Source organism: Electrona antarctica (genome assembly GCF_951216825.1).
Source record: "Electrona antarctica genome assembly, chromosome: 4".
Classification (NCBI taxonomy): domain Eukaryota; kingdom Metazoa; phylum Chordata; class Actinopteri; order Myctophiformes; family Myctophidae; genus Electrona; species Electrona antarctica.
In genome coordinates this window covers 33,135,285-33,151,821 of record NC_136809.1, presented here as the reverse complement: position 1 = coordinate 33,151,821, position 16,537 = coordinate 33,135,285, and the positions used below count along the sequence as shown (strand labels likewise).

The window sequence follows — 16,537 nt, the reverse complement described above, 5'->3', positions numbered from 1 at the left end:
CAAACTGTTAATAAATACTTCAATCAATCAATACGCCCCACACCCTCCCTTGATCTGTGTTGATATTAACGTAAAATGATTCCGTTTCCTTTTATAAGCCTATTGTTGGATAAATCAATACAGGAATAATTGCAGGCCTACTACTACTATTACAAATATAATTATAAAAAACTAATAACAACAACAACAACAATACGTGTTTAATAAGTTGATACTACGTTTTTAGATTAAATAAATACATATATTGTAGTTCATGTGGTCGCCGTGACAACCCCCCCGGGGCCCTCAACCAATGATAGCTCAGCCATCCGGGCAGTGGGATGGTTGCAAGTATACCAGTAAAAATTCCGCGTACTTTGGGGAAGTCCCCGTACTGAGGAAACCCCCCTGTGAAAAACTACATGATTTATGCGACCCTCCCTCCACTCCAGTCCTGCTAAACACTTCCACTCCGCAAGCCGTAGAGAGCATATATTACACACTTTATAACAACCTCTCAATGCTGGAATTAACTCCTGTTTTATCCGGCTAAACAAAATTCTACGATTGTGTCTAATAGCCTACTTATCGGGAGTATCGGGGAATCGATACCGTCCATCGATCGATCGAAGCCAACAACTCACATACACCGATGGATCATCATAGTTTCAGCGTGAGCGACCAGGACGCGATTAAAGACAAACTGCGGAGTTTTAGCACTTTGAACACTCTCTACCACGAGACCCGGCAGGAGATCGAGGCGTTGAACCGGGAGATCTGCAAGAGGGACGCAGCAATCACGGACCTGAGGGCGCGTCTGGCCCGGTACGAGAGGATCTGCATCAACGTGGATCTCCTGCAGGAGGAGGACAAGGAGAACCAAGGAGAGTCTTCTCCCTCCGTGCTGGTAGGACCATCCCGGTCCCTGCTGGAGAGTCTGTGCAAGGAGATCTGCAAGCTCAAACAGAGGAGGAACGAGGCTGAGGTTAGAGCCACACGACAGGCGGAGACAAGCCAGCAAGTGAGTTAATATCAACGCTGTTAAAGAACCCCACACACTTAATTCATCTCCCACACAAATTACCATTTGGTCACATGTGTTTGTGTTGTAGTGTAACTGTAGGCTACAACTATACATGAACTCCAGGCAGTGGTGGACAGTTTGCATACTCAGAGTTTTAGCAACAATAACATAATGTAGACATATGCCTTATAATGCCTACAGTAGCCTACCAGTATGCAAAGATGTTGAGTCATAAAGTACAAAAGTATTGGCATAAAATATACTTGTAGGCCTACCAAAAGTGAAAGTAGGTCTATTCATTAGGCAGAATGTCACATTTAACATGTTTTGTCAAAGGTTATTATTGTTTTTAAACTGCTCCAACATGTGGCCTTGTGTGTAACTTGTGTCTATTAGTAGTATGCTGTGGTTACTGTATAATCTTTACTGTGTAATCTATAGCCTACAGGGTATGGGTCTACCGTCTAACGGTAGCAATTAACATGGTTACTGTGGTTACTCATCATACATCATCATCATCATGATCATTTATATAAATCTTCCAGAATTCAATGTATGCATTTACACTATTAACATGCAAACAATCTAGATCAGGCTTAGTAATATTTAGAAACACATGAGGCTTTGTTCTTAATAACTGTTAAAAACATGTTTACAAGCTATTATTACCACCACCATTGCTGTATATCATCTTATTAACATACTAAGGTCAATAAGAATCGACTTATATGAGCATTATTAACTATTAATTAATGCTTAATTACATCAACCATTAAGTTGTTGCCCATATGATATTGGATCAGCAGCATTTCTTAACCAAAAACACATGACACCTTCCAGTTCAAATCTGCTGCTGAGCCAATCAAAAGAAGCAATCTGAAAGTGACTCGGAGCAGGGGATGTTTATGTCACCTTCTGGAAAAGGGAACCACAGTGATCAGCTTATTATTAGAAGATAATAAAGCTATTAAAGAAGACGTCCTTCATTTATCGTACTCCAGTCAATTTAAAAAATACATGAATCATATTGATTTGAATAAATATCATGCCAGTCCTAATATGGATCTTCCATTGTTAATTATATGTCCTGACTGTATCGGTATCGGAAAAGTATCGGTATCGTCCCTTATTTGTCATATCGGGTCATATCGGTATCGGCGAATATGCCATATAACCACCGATCCGACACAGGGGTAAGGAGTTGACACTATGGCAGGTAAATAACAATGTTGGGGCATGTGGAGTTTTCTTTCGAGTTGCCCAAACTGCAAGTGCACATTTGAGTGAGGAGGCTGCTATATAAACACAACATAACAGAACACGAGATATACAACACGAGATCACAACACTGGTATCGGTATTCGTATCGGCTAACACAGAAATTGTGGTATCGGGATCGGATTGGGAACGAAAAATTGGGACATCATTATTAATGTAGCATCACTGAATCACAATCATTTTAATCGTTTTATCCATTTATATGTTGGCGGCAGTATACCTTACCTATCCACTTTGTGCATTGTGGCACATAAGGCCTTCACAGAGCACTTCCACCTTTCACAGTCAGCTGCTGCAGTCCTCACTTCAAACCAGGATGTCCATCCTGCCCTGCGCATCATGGTGTCTCTCCTGTTGTGAGGACTGGCTACAGCGTTCCCCAGATTTGGTGCTCTGCTTCTGGTTTCTGTAATAATGTCATAAGAATATGACCTGGATGGCCAGTGGAATCACTCTTTGTCTGATCTCTACCCTTTGACCTGTTCGGCATGGGTGACCCTGCCAGAATACTCTTGCTGACATAGTTCTACGGGCCATGGAGACGCGCAAATCACCCCACCACGATAAGGTGGTGATCCCGTCGAGGCAATTATAATCTAAATAATAAGATCCACAAACTCACAGTGCAAGTGTGTACATCTGCTTTTTTATGTTTTTCTTTTTTTGTTACATAAATGTTCTCTTCTGGGGGTCCCATGGCACAACACATTATCAGATTGATATGAATTCAAATACACATCAATTTGGATGGTCCTTGACGTGGAAACAGTTTGAGAACCTACTGTTCTTCGAACCCCCACAGGAGATCCAGAGGTTACACGTGCAGCTGGGCGAGAAGGAGCGAGAGCTGGAGGTCGTGCGGTGCCAGCCAGACCACCAGAAGGACCAGGAGATCGAGCGGCTGCGCTCGGCCCTGGAGGAGAGGGACCGCGTCCAGGCCACCAGGGCCGTCCTCTGCAGCTCCTTGGCCGAGGAGGCCGACCAGCTGAGGCGACAACTAGACGCCACAGTCAGGGTGTGCCAAGAGCTGCTGGGAAGACTGGAGAAGGATAACAAAAGTGGAGCGATTACGGAGATGTCTCGACAGCAGGAGTCTAAGGAGGTATGTGTTTCCTCCGCCATCGGTGTATGAATGTGTGTGAATGGTTGAATGTAATGGACAATGTATGTAAAGCGCCTAGGATAAAGGCGCTATATAAATGCACCATTTGCCATTTATAATCCTTCTTCTGGTCAAAAATAGCCAATCTACATTCTACAATCTATCTCGGAAAGATTCTGACACATTTTGAGAACTTTTGGAAAAACCCATGAAACAATTTCTACATAATGAGTACATTTAATTGTAGTAAAAGTACGTTTAGTAAAGTTTGGAATATAGGACTTTTACTTGTAACTGAGTATTAATATTAGTAATGCTACTTTTACTCAAGTAAAAAAATAAAATTGAGTGCTTCTTCCACCATTGGTTGTGTTGTAATGACTGCAGTGACTTAGCGATAATTGCTATGTTTACGCATTTGATATTTGCTTTGGTAATAGCGGGGACGATTTGTGGTTTTTCACTTAATGCCTCTGCTTTGGATGATGTGTGCAGTGTGTGTGGAGGGGAACTCTCTACTTCTGGAATGTCCCACTCCGTCTCATGATTAAAAACAAGAGTTATATTGTCATTTTGGTTTGGAAAGGTTTTACGGTGCCTGTTGTTTCATCCTTCATCATTCATTGTGTTCCAGATGACAGAGTCTCCTGACGTGGTCGCCAACACCCAGATACGCCAACTGGAGCAGGAGAATCAACAGCTCAAGCAAAGAGTGACATATGTAAGTGGAACGATGGAACATTTCCTTTTTAACTTCCAATGTACAGTATCTTGTATCCTGTATGAGCTCTCCTGATTGCATAAAATTGGTGTCCTGAAAAAGCATTTTCTGTTTATTAAAGAGCTATTAAGAGCTCATAGACCAAGCTTGTAGTTCTACTTTCAGAAAACTAGAGGTCACTACACGGCCTTCACACCTACGGCCGATCCAACCGATATCCGAGTCATGGTGTCAGGGGCTTTGTCAGAGTATGGTTATGTCTGGGTCATAGTGACATGGCCCTGGTTAGGTACTGCCTATATATGACCGTATAGCGATTATTTATGGTCCGATACATTATGGTCTACCCGCCCGACAGTTTTAATAAAAGATAATCAATACTGAAACTATCTTTTCAGGTGGAAGGCCTGAACTCTAAATGGCAGAAGTACGACTCCAGCAGGGAGGAGTATGTCAGGGGTCTGTGCCAGAGGCTGAAGGAGTCCGGGAGCCTCCAGGGGGGTATTTCCTCCTCCGGCCCCCAGGGGCCCATCAGGTCCGTTCTGGGGGCCCCCGCTCTGCTGCACCAGGAGATCGCCAGGCTCAACGGTCTGCTGGAGGAGAAGATGAGAGAGGCGACGAGGATGGGCCGAGACATGGAAGATGTGAGGAGACGAGACCAGGAACGCATCCAGACGCTGGAACAGCAGGTACACTAGTGCGCACTGCTCTGCTCTGTGTGTGTGTGTGTGTGTGTGTGTGTGTGTGTGTGTGTGTGTGTGTGCGCAGGTACACTAGTGCACACTGCTCTGCTCTCTGTGTGTGTGTGTGTGTGTGTGTTTTGTTCCTTTATTTACCCAGGGAAGTAGCTGAGCACAGGTTCTCATTTTCAGCAACGCCCTGCACATAGACACACACACACACACACACACACACACAACCGGCAACCTTTTGGTAACAAGGGCGCTCCTCTAACCCTTAAGCCACCGCTGCCCCAAGCAGTGTGTGTGTGTGTGTGTGTGTGTGTGTGTAAAATGTAAATGTGTATATACAGTATATGCACATATATCTATGCATTATGTGTTTTTGTAATTGCCGTCTTTATATGCAAAGTGCGTAAATATTGAGGTAGGGGTGTATGGCTATGTGCGTGGATGCTGCTTATTACAGTTTACAGTACTTCCCTTCATGCATTTTCAAACAAAAGTAGCAATACCAAGCAACACACCAAGCTCACAACATGTTGCAGCATGTGCTTGTATATCGGTTTCTTAACCCCAACCTGAATATTGTCCTAATTGTAACTGCAAACTCCAAAAACCTTAAAACAACCATTTCTCTTGTGAGGACCTGGACACGTGTCCTCTCTATTTCTCAACTTCTACTATATTTGTGGGGGCATTTGGTCCTCACTCCTCACAGTAATACATGTGCGCACACGCGCACGCGCACACGCACACACACACACGCACACACGCACACACACACACACACACAGTATTTATATAACATTTAGCAGCCCGTGAATAAACAGCGTTTCTGTGCTCTCCTCAGGTGCTCATCTACACAGAGGACTTTAAGTCAGAGCGTGCGGACAGAGAGAGAGCACAGGGCCGAGTCAACGACCTGAAGGAGGAGATCTCCAGACTACAACAACAGCTACACAAACAGGTCAGACCACTGTCTCTTCACCAATACCAAAGACATTGCACTCAGAATGGTTTTATAAGTTAAAACGTCCTTTGGTTTTTGTACACTTAACCTTGTAGGACTACAACTCCCATGAGTTTTGTCAGTGCCATTTTTGGCACAGGTGACGCACGCGTGACACATTGATCGATCAAGTGATGACTTCATGCCTGGAGAAAGTCTATGACTTAAACTGATAACGTTGGATTTCATGGTTTTTCAGGGAGCGGGAGGAAGAGACAGAGACATGGCTCCGGTGTGTCGCGTCCACATCGGACACAGGATCTCAACGCGGCGGCACAACAAGGACTCTACTGAACAGTTCCAGAGGAGCGCGGCCGACCCTCCCCGACGACAGGGCGTTAGCGCAGGGCGTCCGGCGCTAACGGCCACGGCGGTGCCCCCCAGCCCCAACTGGACAGAATGCCGAGGCCTGTCGGACCTACAGTGCCCGCGGTGCCTCACCACGTTCGACGAGAATGATGCAGCAGAGTACCTGAACCACTGCGAGGAGTGTGCCAAGCTATGATCACTCAAAACAAGCTATGAGCACTTGAAAGTCACCGTTGAGGTTAACCCCCAGGCACACGAGCCCCTTCTGACAAAGCCTGAGCACTGAACAGCACTACATGTCACGCCCAGAGGGATTACGTTGTCCTTGATGACAGTTGGATGGAGAGACGGTGAAACTGCAGTCCGAGAGTTTTGGGTGTCACAACGGGAGTACTGGGTAGAGCTAGGCCGATCATATATGTAACAGTTTTGGACATTTGAGGTTTCCACCCGATAGAAACGTGTTATATCAAATAGATTAGAATTTATTTCTGCACTTTTTTGATAAGATATGGGTCAAAACATCAGCTAACTGGTGGTCTAGGACTAGGACAAAATCGGGATCGCCATCGGACACAAATATCTGCCATCGGGCCGGGTTCCAGTGTCTGTCACATGGCCGGGTGTTGGACAGTGGATGCCAATGCAATTTATCATTGCCACATACCTCAATTTATCAAATTCTACGTAAACCTTGTTGCACTTTCTTGACGCCAACAACCCTAAAGCATGGGAGCAAGTAATGTTTGTTGTTAAAATAAGTGTTAAATACCTCTATATTATGATAGTAATAATTGGTATAATGTGTTTGTTTCCGTAACAGGCGTCTTTCCCATCTCTCCGGCTGATTAGTAAAAACAGAAAAATACATGTTTAGGTCGGGGTACCTAATCTAAGGATTAACGAGTGAAATTGGAAGAGAGTCAACTCTAAGACTAATAATGAGAAGACCAACGTAGAGCTGGAACACTAAAATTTAAAACGGATAAATTGGGTTCTCTTTTCTGATTGGATGAAATTGGTGACCACCAGAAAATGTGTTTTGTGTTTACTAAAGCGTTGGAGAGACTGTCACACCCCTACTCTATTGTAATGATTACAATCAGAATATAGGGCTTTAACTTTTACACTTTGTTGTGTGCTTGTTTTAACCAAAAACATCACATTCACCACCTTTAAAGTAGGGGTTAGGATTTAGAGATTTGTAACGCATAAGCTTCTGGTTCTAAAATGTCTAGTTTAAGGATATGGTGCTATTGTTTACTTACCGATTGATCTCTATTTTTGGAGGTCTAAATATTATATATTCTGAGAAACATAATTAAATATATATCACAGTATTATTATCTTAATATTTATTCTCTTAATATAAACATACATTTTAGAAAAAATATCATTATTAGTGCAATATTTTGCCTTTTTCTGTCACCCGAAAATAGGTTGTTCCTTTTCTAACTGGTAAAGCAAGCATTGTGGGACAAAAAAGGGAAGTGAGTTTAGAATGTTTTCTTTTTTTAAAAACACATTTTTGTGGAAAAAAAAGAAACATCTGAATTGAGACTTGAATTGAGAGCTGGCAAAGAATTATTTTTATAATAAAAATAATATTGTTTACTACATTCTGCATCATATGGTGGTGATTTATGAACTGTAAAACAACAAAGACATGTAACTGAGATTTGTAATTAGTTTGTCAAAATTGTCGACCTGAAATTCTGAGCACAAACCCCTAGACCACGAAAATGTTGACCATAGCCAAAGTGTGTACGCGACTGTCCGTGTGTGTCACGTGTGTGTGTGTGTGCGTGTGTGTGTGTGCCTGTGTCTGTATGTGTGTGTGGACATACATGTGTACACAGTGGAAAACCCCTTCTGAACTCAGCCTGAATGGGCATGCTGTTAGTGTGTGACTGCCAGATTCCCAGCTGTTGTGTGTCTGAAGTGAACGCGTACTGAACTGAAGCTCTGGTTACAGTTAGACTAGCCTAACTAACTAATACAACCGGGCTTGAATATATCTTTCGGGCAGAAACCTCTTATCTCCATATTCTTTCATAAATGAACACCCTACTTGATCATACTAAAAGAGTCACACAAAAGCATCAAAAGTAGCAGATCTGCAGTATCTTGTGTCTACTAAAGTAACAGTTTTGGACATATGAGGTTTCCACCCAACAGAGGCGATAGAAGGAGAAAGCTGTTGTAGGGTGCAACAGTTGATTGAACTGTGTGTGTATATAATTTACTTTTTTATACAAAATGTATTTCGGGGGGGACGTTGAGATTTCTAAATAGTGAAACTAGTGTGATACCGTTTTATGACGATGTATCAAATAGCACACATATACATAAAACAATTGAATTATTTGATTTATGGATAAAGTAAATAGTATGGTCGCAGCCCTAGAGAGCTGTGTGCGCGAGTACGTATGGACATCCCCTGCCGAACAGGAAGTAGGGCGTTACAGAGGGCGTGCAGATCAAACAAGTCTTTTGTTGGTACTACACTACAGTACGTGTGCTTGGCCATCATTGTTTGTTCACCTTCATACAAGGAAATTACACTGTATCATGTGATCATGTTTGGTATGTAAATTGCACAATGACTCCACTAGATCAACTCAATTCAAAGGTAATATAGCTCTAAACCACAGTGGCAGAAGTAACCAAGTCAATTTACTCAAGTATATTATTGAGATACTTTTTTCAATTTTGCTATACTTCTACTCCTTTACATCTCAGAGGCAAATATTGTACTTTTTACTCCCCTACAACTATTTGAAAACCTTTAGATTTGCACTACTTCTTCCAGAAGCCATTGCAATTAGTTAAAGTCTGAAGTGGCAGTGGATGAGGAGGTAAGAGCTTGGGAATCAGAAGGTTCCCGGTTCATTTTCTCTAGTCAGCTCGATTCCCCTGCTCCCACCGTGTTAGCGTATCCTTGAGCAAGGCACAAAAGACCAGAGATTCAGTAGGCCTACCTCTGGTCTTTTGAGCATGGAAGCTCCGGAAATGATGAGGATAAAATGGACGTGACCCCGCTTCCGTTTCGTCTTTACAGTTGTGCAAATATGTCCTAATATGAATCAAAATAATCAAAGCATATATCGCTGGCTGCTTATTGCAAAAGGACAAAACGACGAACAGATGACAGCTTCCAGTCTCGGCTTTTGGGGATGTGTAGTCCCTGCCTCTATACTGTAACATTCAGAGATTTTGGAATTATAGTTGTCTGGCTACACGAGACCACTGAACCCAAAACAGCTCGTGATGAACAGGTTGGTGCCTTGCATGGGTTCCTCCGTTGTGTGTTTGAATGGGAGAATGTAATAACGCATATACCGGTAATTGTAACTGGCTTTGGATAAAGGTGGTGATATAAATGCACCATTTACTGCAGCAAAGTGTACCCAACTAACTCCCACGAGACTCTGCAGTGAAGAGACAGAACAGTTTAACCACATGAAACTCATCGTTTCTATTCTGTGGTGAACATTCTGCGAAAGTAGTTATTTTTGGCGAAGAGGCCTACAGTGTGTTTTACATCTATTATATTGTTCCATTACTGCACCATAACTACAACACATCTGCTGCTACTTTTAACCTCATGTTATGAATTATGCTATATATTAATATATTTCTCACTATATCTCCCATCAGAAACATTTGATTATTTGACTTCTATCCTTTTTCCTTGCTCTATGTTACAAAAAGTTAGTATGGAGTATAGTATGGAGATATGTAAATTCTTCCTTCCTTCCCGAAAGCTGATGGAAACGATAATAATTTTACCCACTCAATTCGGATTCTGAAAAAAGATTTGGTGTGTGGGGTGGCCTTAGCCACCCTTTGCTTGTAAACATCTGAAAACCCCTTACTTGTTTTGTAAATAAGCTAAGAGAGACCCTACGAGTGTGCCGTTTGTGGAACAAGCTTCTAAATATCTGAAACCCTTTTTTGTGGTAAAAGCGCTCAAACTTTCTTCTTTCCTGCCTTGATCTCCTTACAACCCTGGCGGAAAGTAACTAAGTAGGCTATGTTTACTCAAGTATTGAAAGTAACTAAGTAGGCTATGTTTACTCAAGTATTGAAAGTAACTAAGTAGGCTATGTTTACTCAAGTATTGAAAGTAACTAAGTAGGCTATGTTTACTCAAGTATTGAAAGTAACTAAGTAGGCTATGTTTACTCAAGTATTGAAAGTAACTAAGTAGGCTATGTTTACTCAAGTATTGTCTTGAGCACAAATGTGAGGCACCTTTACTTTCGTTGATGTCCTTTTTTCCATAAGTAAGTGTAAGATTTTCCCATAATTGTAGTGGAATAACAAGCCGCCACTGTCAATATTTTAAATATTTGTTTTTTTTGTAAATTTAACACCCTACTTTCATACTACAGCGTCACATAAATGTATCAGTAGCAGATCGACAAGCTCCAAACACGGCTTGTACATCTGATAGTTTGCCTTTTTTTATTTGAATCCTGAAATGTAACCGTTTCCACCCAACAGAGACAGGGAACAGTATTTGCCTCTGAGATAGTGAAAGTGAAGTAGAAGTATTTACTTTGTTTATTCGTGCCGGTCTATTTATAAACTGAACTTCTAGAGCCGCCATTTTCAAAATATTTTGATGAATTTTGAACACACACACACACACACACACACACACACACACACACACACACACACACACACACACACACACACACACACACACACACACACACACACACACACACACACACACACACACACACACACACACACACACACACACACACACACACACACACACACACACACACACACACACACACACACACACAGCATTACATTCTGATTATTTAAACAATACATCTGATAATATGAATGGGGTAATGAATGAGTAATCTTTCAACTAGATACTGTCTTACTCAAGTCATTATTTGGATTAGACTACTTTTACCTCTACTTGAGTCATTATTTGGATTAGACTACTTTTACCTCTACTTGAGTCATTATTTTTTAAAGCAACAACACATTTACTTAAGTGCAGCTTTTTGACTACTCACATGATGGCCTCACAAAAAGCTATTAGTGGGCTGGCAAGGGATTCTCCCCACGCCAACACACACCTACACATTTACAACACAGACACACACACACCCGTAGAGTGGAAAGAATTACGTAGATCACAACATTCCCTCACTACGGTTAAAAACCCTTTGTCTGTAACAAAAGACACATCTTAATGAGAGGAGGGTGTAAAATAAATGAAGTCAGGTGATGATAGCGGCCGGTCCCTTTCTGAACGGGGAAGGGGCTTTTTTTTCTCTTTCTTTTTTTTTTTTTTTTACTTATGTAAAATTAGCAATGACACTAGGCCTATATATAGGCCTAGTGTATATAACACAGGGTATATAATACGCTGTGTTGAAATTTTTACTTGAGTATTTGCATCAAAATACACGTACATTACCAATACAAACAAATGCTTTCTAGATTTGTCAAACGTTTTGAAAATAGCCGATCTACATGCACCTGTATGCTCACAATCGCAAGCTCACAATGTGCCACGATGTGACATGTTGTGAGCTTGTAGACTTATTTTTGAATAGCCGAAGTATTCAAACATTTGCTTAAATGTTTTTTGTAATAATCTAAATCTAAGTGACTAGGAACTAAACACAATTGTAGAGGAGAAAAAAAAATTACAATATTAGCCTTGCCTCTGAGGTGTAGTAGTCAAGATTCACATTCAAAAGTAGCAGATAGACAAGCTCAAAACGTGCCGCTTCACACCGCGTTTCGAGCTTGCATATCTCTCTCTTGATGCTTCTCTGTGATGCTGTAGTACTATGATTAAGTAGGGCATTCATTTACGAAAAAAATACATAATATAAATAAATGAGACGTTTCTGGCCGACAGCAACAAAATGTACATCAAAATTGTACCCAAGTACAGTACTTGAATAAAGGTACTTATAGTTCCTTTCCTCCACTGAATGTATAACTGGGACAGCTCTGGTCTGAAACAACAAATAGAGCGCCATCTGAAAATGTTATGGGCCAGGGAGACATTTTCAAATGCAGATGTACAAGATGTAGCAGCTGTGCAAGCTCGCAACACAGCACAAAGTGACGCGCTGTAAGCTTGTAGATCTATTTTCAATAGCCAATGTATAAATGGATAAAGTGATACAATTATTGTGACGCTGTATTAAGTCCTTTAAGCTGAGGATCCCCTTGGAAACCCCAACAATGCTGACTGCTTTCAGCGTTGGTGAACCTAATTCTTTGAAGACCTTAAGGGAGCGTACCTATGTTCCCCAGGTGCTATGTTCCCACCATGCAAAAAAGGTTCTTTGTTCCCCACTTAGAATAAACCAGAAAACCTAACCTAGTAATTTTAGTCATTCTAGAAAGACTAAAAGTGTTTTAGCAACTTAGTCTTAGTGTTACTTTTAGTAGCAAATTCTGATTTAAGATCAGTCTTTGAACAATCCATTGAACTTTAGGCTACTTAAACTATCTAGTCTTAGCCAACTAAAAATGAACACTAGCATAAAATAAACTAAAACATAATTGCTCAGTCTCTTCAACAAAGATGGCAAAAACAAACATTCTTTGTTCTGTACTTATACATACAATTGTATAGTACAAAACACTGAAGTCCTTTAACCAGAAACCTAACGCTAACCCTAAGGTAAGTGGGGAACATAGAACCTGGGGAACATAGGGATGACCCCAACCTTAAACTGAATACCCTAGCATCTATTGGCCATTTTAGGAACTTACTTAATAACGTGCATTATCTGTATGTATGCAACCGTTTTAACTGATTGCTGTTAACATTGTTTTTCTTTATAGTTCTTATGTTATTTATATGCGTGTAATCTTGGCATCATTGTAAATTAGGGTCTCCCTTAATGATCTCTCAGATCATTTTATATATAGAATGAATGAATGTTGGATAAGATATGGCTCTTCTAAAATGGACCTCAACAATCTTCTCAAACACATTGGCAAAAGCATAGCCTCGGTGACAAGCCATCCAGACAGACACACAGAATGGATGGATAGATCAGGGGCCTTTAATCTGTGTGCGTATCTGAAAAGAATGGGAATTTCCCCGTCATCACAAGGGAATTCCCAACAAAACAACGCAGACAGACGCTCTCTGGTCGACTTGAAAGTACAGCACAGACACTGAAGTGAAGTGAGGTGATTATTTTAACTTTATACATACGCACAGGGGTGGGGTGGGGTGGGGGGGGGGGGGGGTGCTTGCGGATGGGGGTGGTGGGTTCTATTATAAGCTGACAACGTTTGCATATACACACACTCATTTTGCCCCCAGGTTCTCACAATACATTGTTAAAAACTTTCACAAATACTGTAGATCTTTCGAATAGACAGAGTAATTGGTTAATGCATATTTTGTAATAATAAATAATATAAATCTACAAAGTAACTTCTAACAAAAGTTTTCAAATAACCGTAGTGGTGTACAACAATTGCCTCTGAGATGTAGTGGAGTAGAAGCGTAAAGTATTGGGTTAAGTGTACATACACAAGCAAAGTAAAAGTACCTCAAATGCACAGTGCTTGTCGGTCGGGTGGAAACCTCATATGTCCACAAATATTTTCAGGATTCAAATTCAAAAACTTAGCAGATCTACAAACTCAAATGTTTCGAGCTTGCAGATCGGCTACTCTTGATGCTTGCGTCATGCTGTAGTATTATCAATTAGGGCGTTAATTAAAAAAAACATAGAATACGGACATAACAGGTTTCTGTCCGACAGAAACGTTTGTGTACGTCCCACCCCTGTATAGAAGTCCTTACTTGGCCCACTGGCAGTCACAAAACACCAGTGCCTCCATGTTTGAGGACAGGGGGATGGGGTGTTTGTTGTAGGGGTGTGCAGGGATGTGTGTGTGTGTGTGTGTGTGTCGGGGGGGTTTTCCCTGCTCTGTGCGTGTGTGAGCAGTGTGTGCATGTGATCCTGAAGCGCTGCAGGCAAGGTTGACAATGAAAAGATTCCCTTACTGATTACAAGCTAGGGGCAGCTCTGATCCCTTCTTAATGGGGCCCATTGGTGCTCAGCGCCGTCCCCTGTCATTGTACAGGGACCTGCCCCCGTGCAACGGCGTGGGACAGCATGGCACCGACCGATGCACATCAGCAGCGCTGGGGTTTGTCCCTAGTCTGCGGGCCCACAAGGCATTGGCTGGCTTCATCACGAAACCATCCAAACCTGGCACAACGGGTTCGTTTTTCTTCGTCTCCAGGCCTCGAAAGCCCCTGTGGATCCCTTTTTTTTTTTTTTTAACTGAGCCCAACTATTGTCCAAATGGCATTTGGAGATTTTCTTAAACCCCATTATGGTCGAGTAGTCCCTCAGGCCTCTATACTAGTGTTTTCTGTTAGCTCACGACGCATGAACTTGTCAATCTGCTATTTTCCTGTGAAAGCTTTCCTCATAATACGGATGCTGGGATTTAAGTGGTTTATCTCCTCATAACCAACAAAGAGGGGAAAACAGCAGATCTGTAAGCTTGCAAAGTGATTGTAGATGAGCTATTGTCCTTAATAGTTGCATGACGAAGAGTCATGGCTTAATCACTTAAAACCTACATGTTGTTGTTGTCAGGCAGAAAACCTCTCCATCTCCATATTCTAACGTTTGTGGATTTTTCGTAAATGAAAGCTCATTAAATAAGACAATACTCTTGTGCCGAGCAGATACAGTGTGCGGGTGTACCTTATTGCTTTCTTTGATGTCCACTGGCCTACGCACCTGTGCATACGCCTGATTGCTAGGTGTGCGATAGTTTTCTCCTACAGTAAATGAAAGCTCGAAACGGTTTGTGATGCGTTTTGAGCTTGTAGATCTGCCACTTTTGCTCAAATATATATTTTGAATCCTGAAAATTTTGGACATATGAAGTTTCCACCCGTGACCAGACAGCGACGATATCAAAAGTCTTCATTGACCACAATCTCCCCAAGGTCTACTAGGACCCATCCTTTTCTCACCTCACCAAATCTTTGAAAAAAACAGCCAATCTACAAGCTTGCATGTCAATTGGCTGTTTTATGTCAATGTTCGACCCAGAATAACCCCAGGTTTACATACCTTTGACTAGAGATGTCCAGATTCTGTATCGGTATCGGACAAGTATCAGATCGGCCCTTATTTGGGCATATCGGGTCATATCGGTATCGGCAAATATGCCAGTCGAACCACCGATCCGACACAGGGGTTGACACTATGGCAGGTAAATAAAATGTTGGGGCATGTGGAGTTTGCTTTCGAGTTGCCCAAACTGCAAGTGCACATTTGAGTGAGGAGTCTGCTATAAACATGATACAGTATATAGCTAGATAGCTACTATTCCCGGTTGGTGGACTTCAAAATAAGATATGTTTTTTTTATAATTACATATATATATTATTCTCTGGTATCGGTATTGGCTAGCACAGAAATTGTGGTATGGGGATCGGATCGGAAATGAAAAAAGTGTATCAGGACGTCCCTACTTTTGACCATGCACAGTATGTATGTATTGTACATTCAGCGGCACACAGGGAGGCCCTGCACCAGACAGGGAAGCTCCGACCTCAGCGTGACAGCCAGCAACACAATGTCAGACAATCACTCATACCTGAAATAAACCATGAGTCATTATATGCTCTGCCCTCGGCAGGACGGTTGTCTCCTTCAGACATATACAGTATACATTTCTCTCAGCGCGCTCATTCTCCATGTTTGTAAGAATGGTATTTCTCCCTCTCCCCCAGTTCTGAAATAAATAAGAGGAAGGAGTCTAATCTTTCTGGACATTGTTTAATCTCACTTCCTCTTGTACTTTACCTGTTCTAATACAAAATACAAAGCAATCATTAACAACTTATATACTGTACTTTGTCATATTACTTAACCTCACTCACGTCACCAGTCTTTCCACATGGTGGAAAAGAAAGCCTGGTTTTCATTCTGAACTCCTCTCTAGGTCGTCCTCAGTCTGAACTGACCAGTTACTAATGTCTGTATCCGGTTGTGTATCGCAATCCTTCCCCTCACAATAATGCCGAATCTTGTAGCCCAGTCGCCACAAGTTGTAATAAAACATGATATACTTGAAGAAAATTGCTGGATACAGATTTTTGCAGGTTTATGGGTAGTTCGTACCAAGACGACAGCCCTGGCTCAAAGGGAATTATTTTTGGGGAGCACAGACCATAACCCACATCTGATCATCACAAATGGCAGATCTAGACTCCTAAAAAAAGGTTTGGAAAAGTAACTTTGGCCAATTATTTCTCCCCTACCAATTGGTATTGCATTTTATATCATAATCATTGATTGTCACCTTTACAACGAGCTATAACTTGTAAGGATCATGCACTTGGGGAAAGAGCAACACATCTAAACGTGTGGGTCGC

The 16,537-nt window shown here is 41.7% G+C and overlaps 1 protein-coding gene across 1 annotated transcript; it reads left to right on the top strand.

The window, feature by feature from the left end:
* Positions 1-471: 471 nt before the first annotated feature.
* On the top strand, positions 472-7,582 carry tnip2 (TNFAIP3 interacting protein 2). The gene is made up of 6 exons (XM_079498661.1): positions 472-1,000; positions 3,084-3,383; positions 4,018-4,104; positions 4,503-4,793; positions 5,638-5,754; positions 5,996-7,582. Exons 1-6 carry the CDS (start codon positions 632-634, stop codon positions 6,299-6,301), a joined length of 1,470 nt encoding a protein of 489 aa, XP_079354787.1. The 5' UTR covers positions 472-631; the 3' UTR covers positions 6,302-7,582.
* Positions 7,583-16,537: the final 8,955 nt, after the last annotated feature.